The 26,617-nt window shown below is 42.6% G+C and overlaps 1 protein-coding gene and 1 long non-coding RNA gene across 7 annotated transcripts in view; one reads left to right on the top strand and one right to left on the bottom strand.

The window, feature by feature from the left end:
* Positions 1-26,072, top strand: LOC309630999. Of its 2 annotated transcripts, none has more exons than XR_014245993.1 (4): positions 1-887; positions 16,972-21,974; positions 22,465-22,575; positions 25,938-26,072. It is a non-coding gene; the product is annotated as an uncharacterized lncRNA (long non-coding RNA). The 2 variants fall into 2 exon arrangements; XR_014245994.1 differs by having other exon boundaries at positions 1-453.
* Positions 1-26,617, bottom strand: part of COPS8 (COP9 signalosome subunit 8) — a 36,561-nt gene that overhangs the window by 3,427 nt on the left and 6,517 nt on the right. Inside the window, exons 5-8 of one of the 5 annotated variants that reach the window (XM_082396883.1) lie at positions 25,929-26,036; positions 23,747-23,809; positions 22,753-22,794; positions 20,998-22,026 (exon numbers count right to left, since the gene is read on the bottom strand). In XM_082396883.1, coding sequence (XP_082253009.1) covers positions 21,947-22,026; positions 22,753-22,794; positions 23,747-23,809; positions 25,929-26,036 — 293 coding nt within the window. In that variant the 3' untranslated portion in view covers positions 20,998-21,946. The other 4 variants (XM_082396882.1, XM_082396886.1, XM_082396884.1 and 1 more) reach the window with 4 other exon arrangements.

The raw sequence follows: 26,617 nt of genomic DNA on the forward strand, positions 1-26,617 counted from the left end.
CTTCCAGGTGGTTTCTTGGGCGGCGGGAGACGTGAGGGAGGAGAGGCTGGGAGAGAAAAGCAGGGTCATTCTGGACCAGGGACTGAGGAAGGAGGTGTGAGCGGAGGAAGTGCCAGCTGGTGCCCGGCCTGGTTTCCTTCGGTGGGCGCCAGGCCTCCAGGGGCCCCCACCTGCCCGGGGAACAGAGGCTAGAGGCGGGCCTGCTGCTCTGCAACTGCGGAGGGAGCGGCCTGTGCAGAACCGCGGAAAACAAGAGCCCGCCACCAATCTCACCACCGACACAGCTGAGCGAGCTCAGAAGCAAAGCAGCTTTAGAGATGTTTTGCCTTGAGCTGATGTGGCGTTCGGAGAAATCCCAGGAAACAGGAGGTTTTAGTAAATAAAGATGCTGTCCTGAGACTCTGGCGGGCCCTTAGCTGAGATCCGTTGATAAGGATCCGGAGGAACGGCTGGGTAACAATGATGCTTTCTGTCTTTGCTTCTTCAGGGCATTGGTTGACATTTTTTTAAGACAAAAGGGAAAGTAGGACATTTTAGCCGCCAGAAATGTATGAACTTAGCAAACTTAACTGCTTGTCCAAGGAGCTTAAATCCAGTGATTTACAGAGGCCCAAATGCAACTCTAAAATTCCCTTCTAACCAGACCAGCCGTCCTGCATTTTGAGGCATCAGGAGTGAATTTGGCTGGCATTCATTAGCATAATGAATGCTAATTAGTGCTGGTGGCCCTGCAGGAAGGCTTCGGAGCAGGTTCAAGGGGAAGCAGCGCAGGCCCGTGGAGGCGCCTCCTTGGAGGAGTGTGGGGACCAGCTCCATAGCCTTGCTTTTCCTTCAGAAACTGCAGAAGGCAGAACCCAAGTTGCTCGGAACATGGCTTGGCTCAAAGCGTGAGTCTGAGGCCGGTGGAGTCAAGGCCGCCGCCCGTCCGGCGGTGACCCCTGCACAAGAGGCAGGGCTCCAGGCGCTGACCCGGGACTGCTCGCGGGCCAAGAGGCCGGGGAAACCCTCACGTCGCAGCCTCGGCTTCCCTTTATCAGTGGGGGGGGGGGGGGGGGGAGACAGTGGTTTCAAGGAAAGGGCCTTGTAGGCTGAATTTTACAAAATTTGGTTTCAGCTCAGAAGGAAATGGAGAAAGAAAAAGAAGAGGAGGTGGAGAGGGGCAGTGGGGTTGAAAACAAACTAAGCATCGAAGAGAGGGAAATAGGTCCGAGTAGGGGAGTGGGGTGTGGAGGACGGAGAGGGGAGAGAGATGGTGTGATCCTCGGGTGGTGCCAGAGAGGGTGGCCCGGTGGCCCGGTGGCCTTGAGGAGGGGCCTTCGTGGGACCCTGGGCTCAGACTTCCTACAGGGAGAGTCTGAAGACCAGATTCAGGCTTGACTCAGGAGTAGGTGGGGTACGAGGAACCCAGAGGGTCCTGGACCAGCCTCGGGTCTCCCCCAGTAGAGAGGACTGGGTGGGGAGCAGGGCTGAGGGTTGATTCTCCTGGTGGCGGGAAGGTGCGGGGGCACGGCTGGCCTGGGCCCAGGTGCTCCACACCTGTGTCCCCTTAGGAGGCGGAGGGAAGTCACGGGCCCTGCTCCCATGGTTGCATGCATTTGCTGACCTGCAGAGACCCTGCAGCCCATGCCTGGACCCTGGTTCAAAGCCTGGGTCCACACGGGAACCTTTTAGCCATCCTTAAAGTGAAGCTCAGGCAGTGGCCTCGACTGGGCCCAGGAGGGAAGCTGGGTGGGCTGGTCTGGATGCGACCTTGCGGCTGGGCTCCAGCACGAGCCCCTCCCCTGCCCCGCGTGCTGACCGACCCCTGCACCCCAACCCCTGAGAGGGCTTCTGTCCAGAGAGGGTGCCCATGCAGCTGTGCTTTGTGGGACAGACAGCAGGGGTGCATGGGAAAGGGAGAGAACATGTAGGGAAGGAAGAAGACAAGTGAGGTGAGTTTTGGTGACTTATTTCTGCTATGCTTGAACTTCTAGTGGGTGATCTGGTGCTTTGGTGTATGTACACACATCCATATATATGTTTGTATGTGATAATGTATTTGAATTTAAACTCATTTTAAATTTGGACGATGCCAGAGCGGTTAAGGTTTACACTTCAAACTTGAAAGAAACAAAATCCTCTTCCTGGTAGAAAGACTTAGTCAGTTAGACGAAAATGCTGGTTCATTTCTTTGAAATGCTGAGGAGATGCATTTCTAAACTTGGGCCTTTTTCATTCTCAATTTTTAAAGGGCTGCAAATTCCTTTTCAGGGATTGACATTAAGGATATTTAGTCTGTTAAAATTCACAATCCTATTATGATGTTAGAAAACAAACTGAGCATTTAGTGCCCCTCTTAATTTTTGTCTACACCAAACTGGACACAGAAAACGACAACATAACAATTCAGTTAGTCTACACTGATGCTTTTTAACAATGGAAAAACCTTCAGTTTTTTTGTGTTCTTAATTACAGGATGGGTTTGTAAATGCCAAAGTTTCTAAATATATTTTGAAGTTAATTGAATGACTAATTTCTCCAAGAAATCTTCCACTCCCCTGGCAGAAATGAGGCAGAGGGAGGCTGAAGACCTTGGTCATGACCAGTGCTGGTGTCTGGGGACAGTTTTTGTTCTGTCATTGGGGTCCGGTTTCTCTTATAAATGAAGGATTAGTAGGTCACAGAGAGAAAGGGAGGAAGGGTGCCGTACCAGGAGCCCGGTTGTGGTGACTTGGGCGGACACTATTAAGGTTGGTTTTAGCCAAGCTCCATAGAAAGTGGACCCCTGGAGACAGGGAAAGGGGTGCATGACTCCCTCGGAACTCCTTTCGGAACACCAGCTCTATTCTGCAAATGTCCCCCCAGAAACACACTCACCCAGCATCATGACACTCTTGAGTTCTCACTCCAAAGGGCGCCCCTCTTTCTCCTGTGCTATCAGAGGCGGAAGCTGTTTCTAGCTCAGACGAGGGTGCACAGGCCGAGACCCCCGGTGTGATGGGCAGACAGCCCAGGAGGACTGGGGAGTGTGTGTCTGTCCCGTAAGGACTTGGTGACTCTCTGAAAGGACCTCCATCTTCACCAGTGTGACCTTTTGACCACTCATGGCCCTGCTCCAGATACTTATCAGGCCCTTACCCTAAAATAACTTGTGATTCCTTAAGGACAAGTATTTCCTGGTTTGTGTCATTGCCAGTCACCACTCTGTCCAGGCAACTTCAACAACCTTGTGGCTTTTGTCTTTGTAAACCCCTGACTCTTTTTCTTCCCCAGAACACTCTTGGGGATTTAGCCTAATCTGTGTCTCCTGAATTGCAATTCTTAAGACCCCAAATCAAGCTCTCTGTTCTTTGCAGCCTTGACAGTTGTTTGACACCAGGAAAAGTCACTCACTTCAATGCATTTTTCTACCACATCCTTACACTCTTGGCAAGTTGTATTAAAACGTGTAGACTGGTCTCTGCCGTGCTGTGGAGGGGGAGATTAGGGAAGACGGAGATGGGGTAGACCAGGGTCCGCAGCTAAGCCCAGGGTGACAGCAGTGACAGCGTGACTGGGGTGGACAGCCTCCCAGCAGAGCACGACTGCATGGCTGGGAAGGTCCGGGCAGCAGGGGGCGTTGTGAGCGCCGCTGTGAGACCCCCTCGGTCATGGTTGGCTAGCTTGAAGGCAGGTCAACTAAGACAGTTAGGGGTAGCACTTCAAGCAAAAGTGATTCTTCTCTTAGAAATGTTGAAGGCAATGGGTTTCTTTTTCTAATCATCTTTCTTACCACTTGAAGCTGGATTTGAAACACCAAAGAATGATTTCAGTTAGAGAAGCGTACAACAAATAATGAGCACGTAACTTCTCAGACGTCTGGAACGTGGTGGGAGATCAGGGTTCTGGGGCAGGGGGGATAAACGGGAAAGCACGCCGGGGACTCACCAGGTGTTGGAGGCTGTTTTTCTAAAACCGTGAAGACTTGTGCGCCCAAAGCTGGTTTTGGAAGTTGGAGTGAAAACCAGCCATGGCTGTTAGAAGCGTGTTTCAGTGACTGGGAGACACTGTGACTTTTCTGCATCACTATATAAACTAGGAAGCAGAACGCTGATCATCAGGGTTGACGTGGTGGTGCTGGACAGTGGCGAGAGCCAACGTCCCCACGCCTGAAAGCCAGCTCTCCACGGGGTCAGCCACGCCCCCTGCAGGGCAGGGTGCTCTGTCCACACCAGGAGCAAGCCTGCCCCCGTGACCCCCAGGGGCCGAGCACGGAAGCATCCTTTGGAACTTTGAGACCATTAATTAATGTTAGTCCTTGCCTGTGTTCTTCACCCCAAGACGCATCTCCAAAGGAAGAAGAGCCTGCCCCGTTCAGCCAAAATGCAGCACAAGTATGAGAACAGAGCCTTTTGCTTAAGCCATTCTTAACAATATATTTGCTTCCTTTGGAAATGCCATTGTAATTTTCTAAATAATGTAGTGGTAAATATTATCATTCCCAGAATCTTTAGCCACATCTGAGATGACTTCTTTAGAAAGAAATGATGAGAAAAATTACTGGATCACGTGGCTAAGAAATTCTTGGGGTGTTTACACCTGCTGCCTTAATCTGAACATTTGATACTAAGGATTTCAAGATATCTCAGTTTTCTCTCTGAAACTTCCTGTGGAATCAGTCGTCATCATCTGTGGCCTCAGAAGGACTCTGGCCAATGCTTTGGTCTCCTTCCTCTGGGACAGTGTGACAGTTGAGATGACCAGCTCCATCACTGCTGTGTGACCTTGGGCTCACTGAAGCCACGCTCTTACCATTTACAAAATGGAGACACAGAGGTCAGCCCCATAGTTTTGTGGGAATTAAACAATGTATATGGAGAACATGGCAGTGTGCTATACTAAAATAACAAACCTTAGTCAAACACTAAATATATAAAAACACTAAAGGCAAAAGTTAACATCAATTCTGAGAGCTAGAGTGTCTTCCTCTTCTGATGACAAAAGGACAGAGGATCACAAATCCCGGCTGTTGTTTTGCACGTTCACGCCTGGCTCCCAGGAGCAGCTGCCATGGTGGACGTGAGGCCAAATGTCGGGGTCAAGAAATTTGGCAAGTGGTCCTTTGAAAAATATCACGAAGGCTTCCTTTATCCATTGAGGAAACATCACCATCAGAGAAGACTATTCATTTTCATGAATAATATTAATTTACTAATGGATTCCCCACTTGTTCTAGAAAAAAATATGGAGGGCATTTAGAGAAATTCATTCAGGATAAAGAGGATTAAGTAAAAAAATCAGGGTGTGTGGGCAGTAAATAGAGGGAGAGAAAGAGCAAGTTTAGGAAGAAAACCCAGCGTCACATGGGCACGGCTCTTAGCTCCCCGTGGGCCAAGGCGAAATGGCAGGTGTGGTGGTTTCGGGATCATAGGATCCACCAGCCTCCCTCTCCGGACACAGAGGCCTGGCGGAATTTCTCACTTGCGAGGGGTCTCCTGTAGGAACGTTACTTGGTGATATGGGTGCTGCCTTCCCCCTAGTTTGACAGGAAACACAAAAGCTGTGTCCCAAGGCTCCTCTTCAGGGTGTCTCCTCAAGGGCAGGGCCAGCACGAGGGTAGAGCGAGGGTCTAGAATGAAGACTGCAAGTCCTCGGAGACACCTCCCTGGCTTTCCTTGCAGAGAATCACCTGCAGGGCTGGCTGAGGGCGGGTTCCCGTTTAGTATGTCTGGACTGGGGTTCCTAGGTGATGCCCAACTTGTGGCCCAGGGAACACACTTTGAGAATCAGGGCTTTCGGGGCCCCCTCTATGAATATGATTTTTCACAACTGAAAATATGATGAAACCTGGATAGCCGAGCACTTGGAGTTAATTTCCTGATGAGAGCAGACTGCTTTCACACCCTGGGTTGCAGTCAAAGGCCGGGCCGCACACTTGAATGTGCAGGGCCAATGCTGCCTGCCTGTTGGTGCTGACAGCCTGACCAGGACTTGGACCTGCAGCCACGCTGCTGCACCCCCGGGGGGAGAGGGCATGTCCTCAGTCGGCCCCCAGCTGGCACTCCCTGTGCTGACAGTGCAGATGACCTCTCTTCGCAAACATCCAGGGTAATTCGATTTGGTTTTGTCTATTTTATTTTTTGAGATTAAAAAAATTATTTTTATTTTTTTAAATTGTTATTTTTAATTTTATTATTAATTAAAATTTAAAAATTTTTATTATTATATTTTAATTTAATTTAATTTTTAAATTTAGCCTACATTTGGATTTGGTCTTCCAAACTTATGAACTCAGGTATATGACCACTGCCCCCGACCCTGTCCCCCCCAGAATTTCACCTTGGCTGGGTCTTTTAATTTTTTTCCCTAATTATTAGGGATTCAGCTCTAAATTCGCTACAGATTTTCTATCTTGCCAAGTCTTAGTAAACTCATCCATTCCACTTCTATGACAAAAGGACTGACATCTCAAGGGCTGATCAAAAAAATTAAAAACTAAGAAAACAAAACTTCTCTTTGTCAAAAATATCTAGTATCTAAGGGCACTTTCTCCAGCCTTTGGATAAGGTTTATTTCTCTAGGAGACTATGTTTTCATCCAGGAGTGAGTGATAGTGGACTGATAGCCACAAAGCCTGGAGCCACAGGAATGGCCCTGCCCACCAGGTGAATTACAGCAGCATTTTTCAGACAATTAGAAGACCGAGTGACAGCACGGGGAGGGGTAAGAATCACGCAGACGTCTGGCTCTGCCTAAACCACGTGCTTCAGGCCATTCAGTGTGGACCCTGTGTGTCTGGCTGCCCTGGTTGGAGCCCCAGGCTGCCCCGAGGAGGGCGTGAGTGGACGTGAAGAAACGCTTCCCTGCAGGGGATCCCGCATCGAGAGCAGCAGCTCTGGGCACAGGGAAGACATCAGGTGCAGCATCAAAACAACCGCTGAGCCGAGATAACCTGCATCCTGGAAGACAGGGTGGAACACAAAAGCCTCCTGCCCTTTTGAAATCAGTCCCTATCAAAGTGTCTCTGGCAAGACGCAAGCGGCTGCTCCCATATTTCCATCCATGTTCTTTGTGTTTTATGGGGACGTGGGCTCAGAAACCTGTGTAGCAGTTCGCTGGAAATCTAGATTTTTACAGGAAGGCATCCAATCGGCTTAAGGCTGCCAGATGGATTTGGAAGTTCTTGGACCATTCTCCTTTGACATCACTCACCACCCAACCTCACAAACAACCTACTCCAGTTTTTAAATTGTTATTTAACTGACATGGGATACCTGAAAATGGGTTTTTATCACCATATGGATTACTACACGTGGGGCATTTTGCCGGTTGTCCTGAGTGGCTCTTCTTGGCATCTAGGCACTGGCATACAATTAGGAGAATATTATTAAGTCAAAACTGATTTTTGGCGATTCCTCCCATCATGTGACTCACGTGGAAAATGGCCTGGTTCCTCTTTTATTCAGAATGAAACCTTTGCCTACAGCTCCACCCAGGAGAAATCTTGTGATTAACATCCAGGGTTTACACGCTTTGGTCAGGTGGATGCACACACGTGATAAGTGAAGTTCACTCATTTTTTGTTTTCTTTTTTTACATATATCCACTCTTTTTTATTAAAAAAATTTTTTTTAACATCTTTATTGGAGTATAATTGCTTTACAATGTTGTTAGTTTCTGCTTTATAACAAAGTGAATCAGCTATACATATACATATACATATGTCCCCATATCCCCTCCTTCTTGTGTCTCCCTCCCACACTCCCTATCCCACCCCTCTAGGTGGACACAAAGCACCGAGCTGATCTCCCTGTGCTATGTGGCTGCTTCCCACTAGCCATCGTTTTTACATTTGATAGTGTATATATGTCCATGCCACTCTCTCACTTCATCCCATCTTACCCTTCCCCCTCCCCGTGTCCTCAAGTCCATTCTCTACGTCTGCATCTTTATTCCTGTCCTGCCCCTAGGTTCTTCAGAACCATTTTTTTTTAGGTTCCATATATATGTGTTAGCATACGGTATTTGTTTTTCTCTTTCTGACTTACTTCACTCTGTATGACAGACTCTAGGTCCATCCACCTCACTGCAAATAACTCAATTTCATTTCTTTTTATGGCTGAGTAATATTCCATTGTATATACGTGCCACATCTTCTTTATCCATTCATCTGTCGATGGACACTTAGGTTGCTTCCATGTCCTGGCTATTGTAAATAGTGCTGTAATGAACATTGGGGTACATGACTCTTTTTGAATTACTGTTTTCTCAGGGTATATACCCAGTAGTGGGATTGCTGGGTCATATGGTAGTTCTATTTTTAGTTTTTTAAGGAACCTCCATACTGTTCTCCATAGCAGCTGTATCAATTTACATTCCCACCAACAGTGCAAGAGGGTTCCCTTTTCTCCACACCCTCTCCAGCATTTATTCTTTGTAGATTTTTTGATGATGGCCATTCTGACTGGTGTGAGATGATACCTCATTGTACTTTTGATTTGCATTTCTCTAATGATTAGTGACATTGAGCATCCTTTCATGTGTTTGTTGGCAATCTGTATATTTTCTTTGGAGAAATGTCTATTTAGGTCTTCTGCCCATTTTAGGATTGGGTTGCTTGTTTTTTGATATTGAGCTGCATGAGCTGCTTGTATATTTTGGAGATTAATCCTTTCAGTTGCTTCATTTGCAAAATTTTTCTCCCATTCTGAGGGTTGTCTTTTCATCTTTTTTATGGTTTCCTTTGCTGTGCAAAAGCTTTTAAGTTTCATTAGGTCCCATTTGTTTATATTTCCATTTCTCTAGGAGGTGCGTCAAAAAGGATCTTGCCGTGATTTATGTCAAAGGGTGCTCTGCCTATGTTTTCCTCTAAGAGTTTTATAGTATCTGGCCTTACATTTAGGTCTTTAATTCATTTTGAGTTTATTTTTGTGTATGGTGTTAGGAAGTATTCTAATTTCATTCATTTACATGTAGCTGTCCAGTTTTCCCAGCACCACTTATTGAAGAGGCTGTCTTTTCTCCATTGTATATTCTTGCCTCCTTTATCAAAGATAAGGTGACCATATATGCATGGGTTTATCTCTGGGCTTTCTATCCTGTTCCATTGATCTATATTTCTGTTTTTGTGCCAGTACCATACTGTCTTGATTACAAGTTCACTCGTTTCTTGAAAAGATGTTGGAAGAACTGGTTTCCCACTGTCTCGACTGACCCAGGAGAACATTGTCCATCACTTAAATGAAGAAAATTTCCACCCTGGTTTTAGCCTGTCTTTACATATTTAGATAAAATTACACTGTCTTTTCCACTGGGTTCTGAAAACTTCCTTTCCTTAGAGAAGCAACAAAATCACAGGAGTGTTATTACTTTGCTGGACCTTAAAAAATGATCAGATTACCCAAGGTTATCAACTCCGTCAAAAAGGCAAGCCTCCATCTTCCTCCAATTGCAGTGTTATCAGTGGTTCGCAAGTGAGGGGATACCCAGGCATAGCATTTGCTTAAAAAGAGGTACAGTTGACCCTTGAACAACTTGGAGGTTAGGGGTGCCAGCCCCACCCCGCCAGTGCAGTTGAAAATCCACATATAACTTTTGATTTCCCCAAGTTAACTACTAATAGCCTACAGTTGACCAGAAGCCTTATCGATAACAGAAACAGTTAATACGTATTTTGTATGTTTATATATATTACATATGTATCTACAATAGAGGAATCTAGAGAAAAGAAGATGTTACTTAGGGAAGAGAAAATACATTTTTAGTAAAGTACTGTGTTTATCAATACCGTAAGTTTATGTCATCTGTTTACAAGATGAATTGTCTGTCTCTCAGTACCTGCATCAACATTGTCTAATATGACACAAAACACTGTAGATGTTATACATATTACTAACACTAGACCTCAAAAATTAAAAGCTAATGTGAAAAAATTCATATTTATTTATAGGTATAACAATTGCATTGATCTGAAGAAGCAGCAATGTGATTGCTTTATGGTTGCCTAGTGTAATCGATCTGATTGCTTCACAGTAGACTAGCCTATATCCTAATGAATGAATCATTATAAAACTTTTATAGCATGGAGTATTACAGTCACATTCATAATACAGTATTGGAAATATTGTTATACTTAAAAAAAAAACACCTCTGATGATAGACTGATATGCAGTATCTCCAATATCTTAGGCGAGAGGGACATATTGTATACTGATGTAATTCTTTGAAAGCGTAGTCATAAAATAGTAAGAAAACTAACATATTATTAATTTTATCCTAAATATCACTTATCTTACACTTATATAAGGACAAACTAGTACATATGTATATTTTATGCATTCATAACTTTTCTTATTTTTATCAATATTTCTAGGCTATGTGTGATTCATCTGCAAGTTTTTTCAAATTGTTGAAAAATCTCTAAAAATTTTTCCAATCTACTTATTGAAAAAAAAAATCTACGTATAAGTGGACCCGTGTAGTTCAAACCCGTGTTGTTCAACGGTCAACCATACTTACTCCTCATGAGCTGTCAAGAGTCAATAGATGCTTTTGTTTCCCTGCTTTTCAATGCAGAGTTGATTGCAGGTTGTTTTAAAAATCCTCCAAACTCATTGGAAGCTAGGAGACTCCTGGAAAACTGCTAATCCTTCCCAGAAGGCATATCAGCCCTCACTGCCATAATTTGGGTGGATGGGAGCAGAGAAGATGCATGCTGTTAGGTGGGGTTCTGTTCTTCCTGTTTTTGCTACATAAAGTGGAGATGAGGTAAGTGGGGAGGAGAGACCAGGAAACTGTCCCTTTCATAACCAGTACATTCCTCTAAACGTCCTTAATGAGTGGTTATCTAACTTGGTTCCAATGATACCTGATTGACAGGACTCTCTTGGTCTCTGAGACAGTCCAGACCACTGCTGTGTAATACACACTGGGCACAGGTGGCCGGCTGGTGAACACTTCGAAGGTCCAGACTGAGATGTGCTGTGAGTATAGAATCCACATGGGATTTCAGAGACTTAATATGAAGAAAACAATGTAAAATATCTCATTAATATTTTTTGATATCGTTGACATTGTTGAACGGATAACACTTTGGACTGGACTGAATAAAATATGTTAAAATTAATTTCATCTATTTTCCTTTGTCACTTTTTTACAGTGGCTACCAGAAAATTTAATATTACATGTGTGACTCACCTTCTATTTCTATTGGATAGGGCTGGTCTAGACAGTTTAAAAGTTCCTCTCTGGGTTGAGTCAAAACTGGCCTTCTCTAACCTTCAATCAATTTTGCTTTTGGAAGCAATAAACAAAACTCTTCCCCCTGAAAGTCCAATATTTGAGGATGATCATCTTGCCCACCCCATCTCTTCTCCTCATGCTGTACAGCCCCTCCTCGAAGACATTCCTTCTACGACATGTGTTAAAGATTATTTATGCAAAATTTGGAAAATGATTGCTGCTATCTTGCTGAACAATTTCTTTATTAACCCTAGTTGACTTTCACTGGGCTCTTCCAGGGCATGTAACTTTGATTTTACAGTGCTGTGAAACATCTGGGTCCTTATCAGTTGTGGATCATTACTCAGAGCTTAACCTGTAGAAACTAGAGAATGAGTGATGTTCTTACAACCTTAAGAGAAAAGCAAAAAAATTTGGAAATGTATCTGTTGGAGTTATGGGGACGGTATCCAGTGATGCTCTGTTCTCACGCTCCTGTCTTCTAGCTGTTGAGGACACAGCTTCACGTTAGTCGTGGTTTGGTTCAGTAAATGCTCCACCTCTTGGAGGGAAGCATCCCGATCGGCATGTTGTTGTCCCGAAGCTGGCACCCTAGCTGAGCCTTGACTAGGACATGCCACCATTCTATTAGGCTGGGTACTCACAGGTAAGGATTTAGAATCAATGGAATAGCTTAAAATCAATGGATCATGTGGTCATGCACCCGGTGTCCCATCTCCTTTTGTATATAACAGACTAGGCAGTGTTCTGTAGGATTTTTATCAACATCAGATATTTTAGATGTTCTTGGAATGTGATGCCGGAGAAGACACTGTCAGTGTGGAAGGCGAACCACATCCGGACTAGATGTCACTTCCAATAAGGATGCGGCAGTGCCCTTGGCACTGCACGGTGGAAAGGGCCAAGATAATCAACTTGCCACCGGATGGTTATTTGCTTGCTTTCAGGGATGGTGCTCTTTGGAGGGCTCAACATCACTTTCTGCGGAGGCCAGGTCAGCCTTGGTGACAGAGACCTCATACTGCCTAGCTCATGCATGATCTCCATTCCTGCCACTGTGGTGGCTCCGTATAGGGGCCCATGGTGCCAGCAGTAGGGTGACTTGTGCCAGCAGTAGGGTGACTGAACAGAGCCCGGCTCACATCCAAAAGAAGAGTTATCTTGTCACCTTGGTAGTTGAGATTGTCCTCTCTGGCGGGTGCTCTCTGGTGGGCATTAACATTGAAACCCAGGGATTTACCTGCTATGTGTCTCTACTCCCTTGAGTTTAACCATCTTTCCCAGATGCCTGTATCTCCAATTTTCCAATCTTGCTCCTTTCAGGACCCTGACAACCAGCCTAGCCATTTGCCACTGTCTTTAAGTCTATAACATAGGCTCCTAACTTTGCTCATAGTGAATGGCCAAAAGCACTGCTCAGAAATCTGCCCACTGGGACTACTCCCCTCACTGCTGTCCTTTATGGTCACCACTAAATGGTCTGTAATACGGCAGCCATGCATTTCTGGCTTGTAGCGACACATCAAGCTGACCTAAACATGAACCAGGCATGGGGTTTTGCCTCTTCCAACTGCTGATCAGAAGACACCTCCCATAAAACTACAGGCATGAGTTGAGGGAGAGGAGCTGGTACCATAGAGGCAGGAACTATCTGAGTCTGGGTTACCTGTTTGTGTAATTTCTCTCTACCTCTTGGACCTGCTATCAAATTTACCATTTTCATTGAACAGCAAAGGACTGCTGTACACATAAACCTTTTAATCTGACAGTACCGAGCTATAGCCCATCCATTGAGATTCTAATTTTAACTACTGTGTTTTTCTTTTTGAGAGATTCTAGTTCTTTTTCATATATGCCAGGTATTTTTTGATGTCTCTTGTTCATTCTTCAAACTTTCTGTACTTTGATTTCCGTACATATATTTAAGAAATATAATGTAATAAATTTAAGTAAATTGTTTCACAAACATTTTAACATATATGTATACTTGTAATATTTTTATTACATGGTTATAATTTTGATAGCTAGTGTAATGTCTTTGAGAATTTAATCCTCTAGTTTTCAGTTTATGCTGATTCTTTCTCCCCTCCCTCCCTCCCTCCCTCCCTTCCTTCCTATCAGTGGGCAAAAGTAACTCGGGTTCTAGGGCATCAAGATTGGCAGATGCCCCAAGAACAAATGCAGCTCCAGCACTGGAGTCCAGTTGTTTCTGGCCTTTGAGGATTTGCAAGCGAGCTCATGAATGTATATTAAAAAATAATGTTAATACTCTAAACCACAGTTTAGTTGTTCTAGACTTAGAGGTTTTCTCCATTTAGACAAGTATATTGGCAGAAGCAGACGTTAACCCTAGATTTTAACGTCTAAAATTAATCTGTATCTTTCCTCCTTCTTGAACACTTCAATGATTTAGGATTAACATACTGGACAATAATAGTTTATAAGTTTGGAGACATTTTGTTTTTAGGTGTCTTTATTTTAATAATTCTCAATTAGAGGCAGGGAGTATCAAAATCTTCAGGAGACCTTTCCAAGTATTACAAATGCATTGATAGTCAATTACGTGCATGGATATATCTCCTAGTTCTATCCACTGCGAGAGCCTATGCTCTGTCTGTCCACTGAGAGAGCAGAGAGCAATGACACCCCAGCAGCAAAAAGCACACCTACCCTCAGATCATTGCTTCTGGAAGCATCTCTAAAAGGAACTGGAGAGTTCCACATTTGTGTGCCTTCTGATACAAAACACTGAAGAGAACACAACATCACTTTCGTGGTGTTCATGTCAAAGATGTATATCCCGAATCTAATAATTAAGAAGCTTCAGACAAACCCCAAATGAAGGACTTACAAAATAACTGGCCTGCACTCTTCAGGAACACCAATTTCACAAAGCTTGAAAAGCTTATGTAATGAATGTATTGCATATATTAACAGTATGAAGGCAAAAAAACTTTGAGAATTCAGTGCTCTCATTGATTAAATCATCTTATAAAAGTAGCTCTAATATTTATTACTGACAAGTACATATATGTAAACTATGTACATATATATGTGTGTATATATATATATATGTTTATAAATATTTCATTTTCTAAGTAAGTTTACTTTCTGAAAACAAGGATGCTCTCTTCTGTCACTACAGTAAAATCAACAAAATCAAGAAAATTAATGTTGAAACAAAATTATCTAATCTAAGATTTGGGAAAGTTTCTATAAAGGGCCAGACAATAAATATTTTAGCCTTTGCAGGACATACAATCTGTCACAACTACTCATTTTGCTATTGTGGGTTGAAAGCAGCCACAGACAGTACACATACAAATGGGCGTGGCTGTGTGCCAATAAACCTTTATTTACAACAGGCAGTAGCCTGATTTTGGCCACAGGCTGTAGTTTGCCAGCTCCTGACGTCATCTACAGTTTATTCAGATTTCATCTACTTTCCAATAATGTGCTTTATGATGCACTTTTATTTGCTATAGCACTGCATTTAGTTGTTGTGAGCCTTTAGTTTCCTTTGAACTGGAACAGTTTTTCAAGCTTTCTTTGTTTTGTATCAGAAGACACATGAAAGTGGAAGTCCCTAGTTGCTTTTAGTGGAGATGCTTCTAGAAGCAATGACCTGAGGGCAGGTGTCATTGCTCTACTCTCTCAGGGGACAGAGCTTAGTCTCTCTCAGTGGATGGAATTAGGAGATTTATCTCTGTCCCTCTCTACCCATGCATCCATCCATCCATCCACCCACCCATCCATCCATCCATCCAGCCATCCACCCATCTTAAAAACCAGGAGTTTATGCTATATCTCTAGTTCAGTCCAACATCACAGGATTCAGTCTAATGCTTCCTCTTTTCTATAACTGTAACTCCTCTGACAGAGGGAAAACTGGATCCCATTATCTACAATATACTTATTTGTTCAATCCTAGAATACACACAAAGTAGTTTTAGAACTGCTAACTTTTACTTTTGCAAAAAAGAAACCCACTAACTGGAGTTCAACATGTTTAAAGTTCTTTTGTCTTTAACCTCTGGACATATCTAAATAGCATGTTCGAAACCTACTTGAGTTACGTCCCTTGCCTTCAGGGCAGTTATGTTATTCATTTGAAATACAGACAGAGTCACTCCTCCTCCCCACTCCTCCATCATCATTTATATTATTTCTTCTTTGAATATGTGAAACATTAACATAATTCCAAAAGTCAGAACTGTACAAAAGAGAAGTGACCCTAATTCCCCAATTTTTTCTTTCCTTTCCATCTCATTCCTTCCCATACCCTGAAAGCAAACAATTCCATTATTTTCCTTTCTCTATGTGTGCGTGTGTGTGTTTCCACTGAGGAGCAAATACAGGTATATTTTATTTCCTTTTCTCTTACACAAAAAAAATAGCAATACTCTAGGCATTTTTATGCACTTTGCTTTATTTTCCTTAACAACATAGCCTGAAAATCCCTCCACATCAGTGACTGTCATCATCCTTTATTACAGATACGTAGTACTCCCTTACATGGATATACCATCTATTCATGTGTAAGCAATTAGGTTGTTTCCAAATTCTTTACAATCAGAAACAGTGCTGCAATAAATAACCTAGAGTATGTGTGTGTATATTTATATTGTGGGAGTTGAATCTTCAGGGTAAATTCCTAAAGATTAGTTGCTGGGATAAAAAGTATATGAATATGTAGTCCTTAGATATTGCCAAATCCCCCTCTATAAAAACTGTTGCAATGTGAATTCCCACCAGCAAAGCATGAGAACCAATTTCCCCAGAGTTTCACAACAGAATGCAGTTAAACTCTTAGTTTTTGCCAATTGGATGGGTTAACTCACTGTTTCTAATTTGCATTTCTCTTACCAATACAGTTGAACATCTATTCATGTTTAAGGGCCACTTCCATAACTTTTTTGTGAATTGTGTGTTCACATCTTTTGTGAGTTGTGTATTCATGTCTTTTGTCACTTTTTTCTTTTTTCTTCCAATTCCCTCCATTTATATATTAGGAATATTACTAGTCCTTTATGTTGTAAATATTTTCTCTCAGTTGTCAGACATCTGTTTGAGTTTATTTTTGGCCATGCAAATGTTTTATTTTTAGGTAGTCAAATTGATCATTCTTTTCTGTAATCAGAATTGGGAGCCAGAGGCCTTTCCTTTGCCCAGGTTAAAGAGGAATTCATCCATTTTTTCTTCTAGTACTGGCATGGTTTCATTTTTTTACATCAAGGTCCCTGATCTATCTGTACTTTATTCTTATGGATCTTTCTATTTTTCCAACGGCTAACCAGTTTTCCCAGAACCATTTGGTAAAAAGCCTACTTTTATTCCAGTGACCTGCGATGCCACCTTTATCCTGTAGTACATCCCTGCATCCGTTTGGGTCTATTTCTCATCTCTCTGTTCCACTCCACTGGGCTGTCTGCTACCCATGCTCCAGGGCCTTGCTCTCAGTAACAGAGGCTCTGCACTGTTCTGATGTCTGACAGGATAGTGGCCCCCACCCATGGCTGCAGAGGACTCTCAGTTGTCAACTCTTGCTTGATTAGACTTAGTTTTAGATTTAGATGATACATTTAGAATTACATATTCCCGTTGCCTGTTGAACTGATTCCTGTAGTAGGAAGGATGGTCCAAAAGACATCCATATCCTAACCCCTGGAACCGGTGAACATGTTAGGTTACATGGTAAAGAGAAATTATGATAGCAGATATAATTAAGTTTGCTAATCAGCCTATTTTTAAATAGATTATCCTGATTTCCAGGTGGGACCAATGTAACCAACCACAGGGATCCTTAAAAGTGGAAGAGGGGGCAGAAAAGAGAACCTGAGAGAGGATAGTATGGACTCAGCCCGACGTTGCTGGCTTTGAAGATGCAGGAAGAGGGCCATGAGCCAAGGAATGTAGGCGGCCTCTAGAAGCTGGAAAGGGAAAAGAAACAGATTGTCCCCAACAACCTCCAGAAAGAACACAGCCCTGCTGACAGCTGATGTTAGCCCATGAGACTCATCTCAGATTGCCGAACTACAGAACTGTAAGTGCATATACCCCTGCTGTTTTAAGCCATCAAGTGTGTGGTAATTTGTTACCGCAGCCAACAGGAAACCAATGCAAACTTTTCCACAAAAAATTCTTCTCTATCTGTAATAATGCTTCTTGCCTTGAAGTCTACTTTTTGTAATATTACCTAAGCTGCACCAGCTTTTAGTATTTGCATTGATGTATCTCTTCCAAACTTTTAACAACACAGGAAGATTGAAAGTTAAGTGTCTCTCGTAAATAGCAGTTTTCTTTCTTTTAACACTTTAGAAATGCCATTTCATTGTCTTCTGGCTTTACTGTTGCTCCTTTGAAGAGAAAGTCCCCCTCCCCGCACTTCCATGCTTTTAATATTTTGTTTTTGGTTTTCAGTAGTTTTACTATGATGTGTCAGGGTGTGGTTTTTTGTATTTATCCTGTGTGGGGTGTTCTGAGATTTCTGAATCTGTGGCTTGATTTCTTTTATCAGTTTTGGAAAATTCCTGGCCAGTACTTCAAGTATTATTTTCCTTCTTTATCCTCTCTCTCCTTCTTGGATTCCAATTACTATATGGTTTGTCTCTGTACTGTGTACCAATGCTTTTCTGTGCTTCAGTTTGAATAGTTTCTAGTATCCTCCAGTTGCAGTTTTACTAATGGTTTACTCCAGTTTATGCTTATGGGTACCTCACAACCCCGAGCCTTTCGCGTTGACTGAAGCCCAGCTCAGTGGACTGAAGAAAACCAAGCTGTACTTAAATGGTTTTTTGGATTTGGCCTGTTGACCTCCTACCCACAAAAGTTTGGGGTAGGCCTTAAAGTTTACCAGATGGATAAACAGCAGTGTGGTTTAGCCCTCTCAAGTCCTGTTTTTAGCACTCCAGCCCTGTGAAAATACCCAAGTCCCACGGGTTGCTCGGTTCTTAGCAGTGGGACCAGCGTCAGCACACACCCCCAGGAAGAGGCTGCTGCAAATAACCTCCTCGTGAGCCTCTCTGCTCTCAGACCTCAGCTCATCCTTCAGGAGCTCTCCAATGCCGTTAGACAGATTTATAGTTTATGCATCCCTCTTTCTGTAGTTCTTGGCACATTGTGGGTCTGCCTGAAAGTACTTCAACCAGGAGCAGAAATACGCATGTCCTTATCGCCATCTCCACCTCTCTTTTTACGTTATTTATTTAAGGAAACTCAGTTCTTTGTCCTGCTGAATTCCCCTCATTCTAGATTTGGCTGATTGCTCCTTAGTGGGGTGTTTAACTTGTTCATCCGACTCCCACATTTCATGTAAATGAGCAGGTAAATTTAAAACCTTGATTGGATTCACATGCATTCTGTGGGGAGCGGGGCTTGCTTTGGCAAGAAAGCTTACGGCTGATGCTACGTTTACTGTGGCCCCACAGCAGGCCACTTGTGCCACTGTTAGCGACGCTAAGCCTCCATGCACGGGCGGGTCACTGCTCTCGATTCCAGGAAAGAGACGGAGAACTGGGAAAAGCAAAATGAAGAAACAGTCCAAGGCCATGCTGCAGACAGGCTGGTTACAATGGGCAACCAAAGCTTAATCTTCTTGGGGTCTTTTCAGGAACCAGGTGTAGCATGTACCCTGGAATTGTCTTCCTAAGACAAGGAAGGGAGTGTTTACTCACCATATCGTGTCCCCAGCTGCTGAAGAGCTAACTCCCTTCCCCGGGTTTGCAAGGGCAGCCCCTGTGGCAGTGTCAGAGTAACCCTCACCAGATGTACAGCAAGGTGCTGTCAGACTACACCTGCATGCAGCTGGCGGTCTCGGTGGCAGCCAGAGCACAAAGATGGGCTGATTCTCACCCCGTGGTCTCAGCAGCCAATGATACTCATTCCCTAGATGCCTTACTTATTTCATTAGGGGCTGCAAAGTACTGATTTTCTATCTATATTTTTAGGTGGAATTCTTCCATAAAGAATTTCCCATCATTGGTTAGTTGACTACTTTGCAAGTTTCAATTTTGTTACTTTGGAGATTGCTAGGGCATCAATTCATTGTTCTGAAAATTGATAAATAAGCGAGTGTACTTTCTTGTATATGATGAGGTTTTTCTAATATAATTATGACCTTGGGGTTAAAAATATAAACACATACACCTATTTTTCATGCTCAATTTGTCTCACGTTTAGCCAGTGGGAACTCCTTCAAATTGGCTTCTATAACCTTTTGAAAAACCTTATTAGCCTTTGAAACTTGAACCTAGGACATCTTCTACCAGATATCTGTACAACTGTACAATCTACAATTTTATTTTTTTTAATTTTAATTTTTATTTATTTATTTTTGGCTGCATTGGGCCTTCATTGCTGCGCGCGGGCTTTCTCTAGTTGTGGCAAGCGGGGGCTACTCTTCGTGGCGGTGCACAGGACTTCTCATTGCGGTGGCTTCTCTTGTTGCGGAGCACGGGCTCTAGGTGCACAGGCTTCAGTAGTTGTGGCTCACGGGCTCTAGAGCACAGGCTCAGTAGCTGTGGCGCACGGGCTTAGTTGCTCCGTGGCGTGTGGGATCTTCCTGGACCAGGGCTCGAACCCGGGTCCCCTGAACTGGCAGGCAGATTCTCAACCACTGCGCCACCAGGGAAGCCCCAATCTACAATTACTGCCCCAGACCTAGTATTAACCATTTTGCAAATAATTTCTTGTTCTATTTAGTTGAAAATGGAATTTAGAGACCACAACCTGGACATTAGTGGTTCTCATTGTTACTGGCTTATAATTATTCTAGGCCTTTACAGATGGGCAGAGCTAGGAAATATTTACTGTTTAGAAAGAAAATTAAACCATATGAGGTTGTTGAGTCAAATTTCAGATTAGCTTCTAACATTAAGTTATGTAATTTCCAATTGGTTTTATCCTATAATATACTTTTAATAATAATGGTAATTATTATCAAATAATGATAACAAGACAGTTTTTGAAATTAACCATGAAACCATATTCAGTAGTTTGAGATTTTTTTGTCCTTTGTATGTATCCCATTGATAATATAAAACAAAATACTATGAAATACTATGAGTCACCTGAAATAATTTTTTTTTTATGTTCGACTGTCCTCCCCTTCCATTTTAGGGAACCATTTTTATTAGTTTTTGGTTTATCCTTCAATGGCTTCTGCTTAAAATACAAGTAAATATGCATGTATGCACATGTGTATCCATTCACCCTTTCTTACCCTCAAAATAACAGTATAAACCCCCGGTACTTTGTGTTTTCACTTGAGATCACTTTTAGTACACCGAGATCTTCACTCATTCATGCATGCATGCATTCTACAGCTGCGTGGCACCACCATACTGTATACTACTGTTTACTCAACTAGTCTCCTATTAATGAACATTTGGGTTGATTCCAATCTATTAAAACTAAGACCCATGGATACAATTTGTCCTTAAACCTGGAAGTTCAAAAACTAGCAAACTAGCACTGTTACTTTCTAGGTATTGATCCTCTCTGATTTCTTGAATTTCCATTTCCTCAATTGTAAAACAAGAAGTTTTAACAACATGACTTATATCAAGGTTAAATAAAACATTAATTTAACAGGTATTTTCATAAATGTTAACAATAGCTGAAATAGCCAGTAAAGTCTATTTAAAATGAGTGAAAAACATGAATCATGTAATTACCACTATATAGGTCATTTCTATTTAATTAAGAAATTCGTAATTTAAAAGAGACAATGACAAACTAGAACACATCCACAGGAAGACAGGATAGTGAAACTTCTAGAAACTACCTTGGAAAAAACAGTTGAAGAATTCAATTAAATATTTATTGAACAAATGCAGAATAAATGAACTAGGGGGTGGTTTTAACCTGAAGATACAATAAACAACTTCAAATATTCAGAGGGCTGTCACACAAAAAATGAAAGACTTGTTCAGTATTTCTCCAAAGGGCAGACCTTGACCCAAGGGCTAAATATAAGCAACCAATAGGCTGCAGGACAGTCGTACAAAGTGTATCACTTACTAGCTTCTTTCCCAAACAATGCATTCCACACTTACGCTTCCCTTCTTCTGAAAGGAAATATTACAACTTAATACTTCTCATGAATGTCTTTAATAAGTTGCATTTTCACGGCAAGCCCTCCACTGCCAGCAATGGATGTACTCACACTCTCAGAAAGAAATCTAAAGTTAACAGGCTGGTTTACTAGGGAGACGGTCTTTGCTCCCCAGCTCTATCTCAGCATTTTGTATTTGTGATTCTCAGGAGGGGAGAGAAGAAGAGCATATTCTCCAAAGGGGGTGAATCAGAGTCCCCAGCACTTCAGATACCGCCCCTGGGGGCAGTCCTCCTCAAACCCCAGATGCATCACTGCAACTATCAACCTGTGGTAGAGATGGGAGTGTGCTGTGAGCCGGGGCAGAAGAAAACAGCTGACAACCACTGTTCTACACAAGGCAGGAGAGCTGCATTTTACGAGTCACTAGGAGATATAAACTGACTGCCTAATACTGACGGACTCCATCCAAACTGTCAAATATTACAAAATGAGAACTGTTTCAACAACCATTCAGCATGTTTAAGGACAAAATATATATAATACACTTTATATTATATACCTATTTTATCACATATTCAGTAAGGAATGCTGAGGTGCTTAATCCATCCAATAGAACTGAAAATAAAAATTTTACATTTTTCTGCCAGTATTCAGGATGCTGAAGGTGGATCTTGAACTCAGAATGGTCAGTCAGTTTTCGAGGAAAGCCACGTAATCGGTGAGTCTGGCTAGCTGCTGTTCATTGGGGATGGGCGGGACGGGGGCAGGCTCTGCGCGGTGGAGAGAGAAACACACTCAAGTCGGACACCAGGGCCACAGATCTTTGGTACTGCCACCCCCGCCCTCCAATGTCTTTAATTTAACAATACGGAAACTTTCTTAGCTTTGCCTTGATCTTGGACATTTAAAAACAACAAGCCAAGAAGCGTCAATTTTTATGAGTAGTTTTCCCAAACTGGGAGTAAAGGCATGTCTGGCTTTGCTGTTACTGAAGTTTTCCACGCGAAGGTTAAAAATACTTTTAGCAGGTAATGCGTCTACCAAGGGAACATAGCTCTTCTTGGAAAGACCCTCCCCACATGACATTTACTTCCATAGTCACCTAGGGCTAACCACATGCCAGGCACTCCTCTAGACTACTCAACTGTCAGTGAACAAAAAACCCACAACGGACCCCATCCCCCAAAAGTTTACTTCTAACTTTTAAGCTACCACGTGCCAGCCTGGGGCCGTGTCTGCGTCAGTGCTGGTGAGAAGCGCGATCACGCCTCCCCTACAGGACACCCTGCAGCCAGGCCAGAGGGGATCACTACCTCCAGGTAAGCTACAGAGGGCAGCCCACACGTGCACGGTTGTAACCAGATGTACTATTATAAATACCAAGTTAGGATTTCATCCCTTTGTTTATAAGATTAGAGCTAAGAAAAATAAATTCTACAACAGCAAACAAGAAAAACAATGAAACAATTTTTAAATGAGCATATGAAAATACATACCTGAAAAGGGAATAAACCTGTTAAAGGAAACATCCAGGGCCCCTGCAACTAAATAAAATGTAGAGCCCAATTTACAGAAGTCATTGTAAAGAACCTTCACATAGAACATGTCATTTTTAAGGCAGTGGCATTCAGACAGAGACAACAGTTACGCTCTATTTATTACATTGGTTTTTTACTCAGCAGTCTTCTCTCACCATCTAGATTGACGGGACCCCGTCTCATCTCTCCTCTGCACCCTCGCAGGTCTGCGCACATGGTGGTTTGTGCGCCACTTTACCGTGGGGTCAACAATGCCTAACAACAGGGATTCAGAGCAGACGGAAGGAACTCTGGGATGAGGCAGATCAGAAGGTTTACGGGTGTGGGCACTGCGCCCAGCTCTAAGGACCAGGAAAACCTGGTGAGCAGGAGGGAGTGGCGCCTCCTTGCAGGAAGGAACGTGGCTCATTTCAGAGAGGAAGGCCGAGGGACCAGGAATTCAGGTGGAGACAATGAGGACAGGCCAAATCATTTAAGGCCTGTAAAGGCCAGAGACCTTAATTTTGTGAAAGTTAAAGCCACTGAAAATCTTGTTTAGGAGAAGAGTCTATGTGTCTACAGCATGAGGAGAAAAGGGGAATTTCTGAATATTTCAAATATCTTTTTAAAAGGCAATAGTTTAGATATTAATAAGCAGTTAGAAATGGCCCCATAAAAGAACGAGAGATTAATACTTATTAAAAATTAAGTTGTAATAAGGATTATGAAACACTCACATAAAATAGTTTATGAATGAAGTACATTAAAAAAAAAATTAAGGTAAAAGCAGGTGACCTTTAAGATCCCTTCTACCCTAAGTGTCCATCCTATATCTGTATTTAACATGAGTCACTCTCATTTTGTTAGTATAGCAGAATTTTATATCAAATTATTCAAATTCAATGCCTGAAAAACTTCAGTGATCTTACAAGAGTTCAGCAGTGCTGCAAGACGGACGAAGAGCGCCACCTACCTGGCTTTTTGGGCATGACCATCCTTGTGGTGGAGTCGGCCTGCCATCCTTGTTCTAGGATACCTAAAAATGTGTATTTAACACAGAAATGAATTAAAAAAACCAAAAACTTTTCATTTACAAGATTCACAATCTGTCAATGACACTACTTGTATGGGAGACCTGACGTGTGTAGATTAACCTGTAATGTGTATTTTTACTAGAAGGGTATACTAGAGACAGCATTCTCATGGGAACTTATTTTTGAAATATTTCTGAAACATCTATGATTTTATTCTATCAGGCTGATATAATCACTAACAGATGATTAGTTTTCTATAATATATATATATATTATAGTATTAACCTGATCAAACCTTACTAAAGATAGACATAAGGAAGACTTATTTAGTATTTTCTATTATCATTACATCAGTAATAACAAAGACGATGGTGATAATAAAAACAACAGCATACATACACAACACAGAGGGCTGGCCAATAGGTACTGTGCTAGGTGCTTTTACAGGGATCACTTTACGTAATCACCACAACAACTCTGTAAAGGGGACATATCACCATAATTGAACAAACGTGGAAAAGGAAGTTTAGAGAATTCCAGTAAATTGCCTTAGGTCACATAGCTAGCATGGGGAAGGGTACCAGGATTCACACTCAGTCAGTTAAGAGTATGGACTCTGGGATATACTATTTATTAGATAATAAATTATGGATCAATTTCAAAATGGTCAAAACAAATAAATGTTTGTATTAGTAAGTAACAGTATGATTTACTATAAGAACGTTCATTAACCTGCCGTCTATGCGTCTAGAACTGTGCTAGGCCTTGGAAATTTATAATCTGTGGTGCTTAATGGAGCTCATATTTTGACTGGAGAATCCAACATATCCATCATCATAAAACAACGCCACAAGGCACATGCAGTACTAATATTCTACAGAAATCTAGCAAGGGGAGGGGACAGTTTGGGCATGGCCTGAAAAATGAAAATGCAAAAGCACGTTTGGAAACCAGTGGCTAAGAGTGGGGTGCAAGCACCTAGGTTACTGTTAAGAAATGGTGAGGGAAAAGTTGGGCTGAAAAGGGATGCTGGGGTGAGACCACCTTCACCACGGAAGAGTGAAACAGGGATTTCTGAATGCGAGCTCCAGACCAACTAAAACTTCCTTCCCTGAGAAAACCCGCCAACCAAACCCTCACCTAGCCAGTGCTAATTTTCAAAGGAAGAGAAATAATTTAAAGACGTTACAAAGTTTAAGCTCAGAATTATGAATATAATGTTACCCACCTGGCACGTTTAGAAGAAAATAACGTGCACATCCTTTATCTTCTTGCATCTCACGTTTTCTACCACTTGTAACAACTATGCTGTAACCTGGGGCTCAGGTGTGGGAATGTTATCGAATGCTTGACTCTGTACCCCATTCGCTACCTTTTTCTTCCAGTAACTCACTGTTCTCACCACCTTCCTTTTCCCTCCCACTCTTAGTCAACAGCAGCTCTAATTTTTCCTTCCCGGGCATCAACTTGGAGGGCTCACTATCATTTAGCAGGGCTCAGGAGTTGATCAAAGGTCTTAGAGATGAAAGTAGAAAATATTCAGGGGTCAGACCATGGGTACCATGATAAGAAATAACTACAGGAACATCAAAGAAGTTCCATAAGGAAAGAGCTAGAATAATCACATGCAACAAGCGTACATCTCAAAGACACAGTCAAATTTTAATTTCATAAAAATGGCAAAGTACTCCTTTACAAAGCTCCTGTTCTAAGACATCTCTAATTGGTGCCTGTCTTTGGCAAAAAGTGCTTTAGTAAACACAAACCCGAAATTTCTTACCCACACGCAGAAGTCAAAAAAACTCTATGAACCAAAAAGTTTTCTTTAACTCACATGGTGGCGAAATCTGATGTGAACCCCCGAGTCTTATGTACACTGCTCCCTCACGCCAACTGTGTGGAAGTGTGCACTCTGTGCTGCCTGCAGAAGTACGAGTGGGCTTGGCCACAGGTGCTGGTTGCCTGGGGTTTGTGCAGTGCGGGTCTCCTATCCCCTTTCTAAAGAACACACACAACCTAAACTCCAAAACACATCCTGTTCCAATGGTTTCAGATAAGGGACCATGGACCTATAATTTACACTTCCGTTTTCCTTGAGAGTAAAAAGTAAGCCCCAAATACCTTTCACAGCCTCTTCCACGGGAAGTCCAACAAAGGCTGCGAAATCGTCGGCGATGATGGACGTATACGCCTGAGAGACCAGGGCGAAGGCTCGCCTCCGGGTGGCATCTATTGCGGGAGGAGAGGTTTGGCAAACAGTGAACCACAAGAGCCGGCATGTTTGAGACACACAATTAAATTCTTCCATCACTGTCCTTGTCCCAATTTGATAAGCACGACTACATCAACCTAAAGATTTCCATGTTTACAGGTACAGCTGTAGGCGCCTAACATGTAAGAGGGGCTCAAATACTGCTGAATAAATACATACATTTCTTATACTTCCTCTTAGGTCAAAAAATCTCAGGTGACAATAAAAATTACAAAGATGGAAACAAGTTAATATACACAAGACTCCAGCTCTAAGAAAATTTCATTTAAATTTGGGATACATTGGGATGTCTATTTCAAAATTTTTCTTTTATCTCACTTATAAAAACTAGAATGAATGGAGCAGAAATTACCTAGTCCCATAATTAGTGGTCCCTTCTCATCAGGGCCTCTGATACAGGACCACACGTGGGAGTTGCAGAGCAAACCCTGTAACTAGAGCACCTTCCTAACTTTCAAGTCTACTCTGAACTCTTGCCGCCATTCAGGGGCAAATCCCGAATGCCTGAGCCTCACAGAAAAGGGGCTGCGAGCAATTC

Source organism: Balaenoptera borealis (assembly GCF_965194805.1).
Source record: "Balaenoptera borealis genome assembly, chromosome: 6".
Lineage (NCBI taxonomy): Eukaryota > Metazoa > Chordata > Mammalia > Artiodactyla > Balaenopteridae > Balaenoptera > Balaenoptera borealis.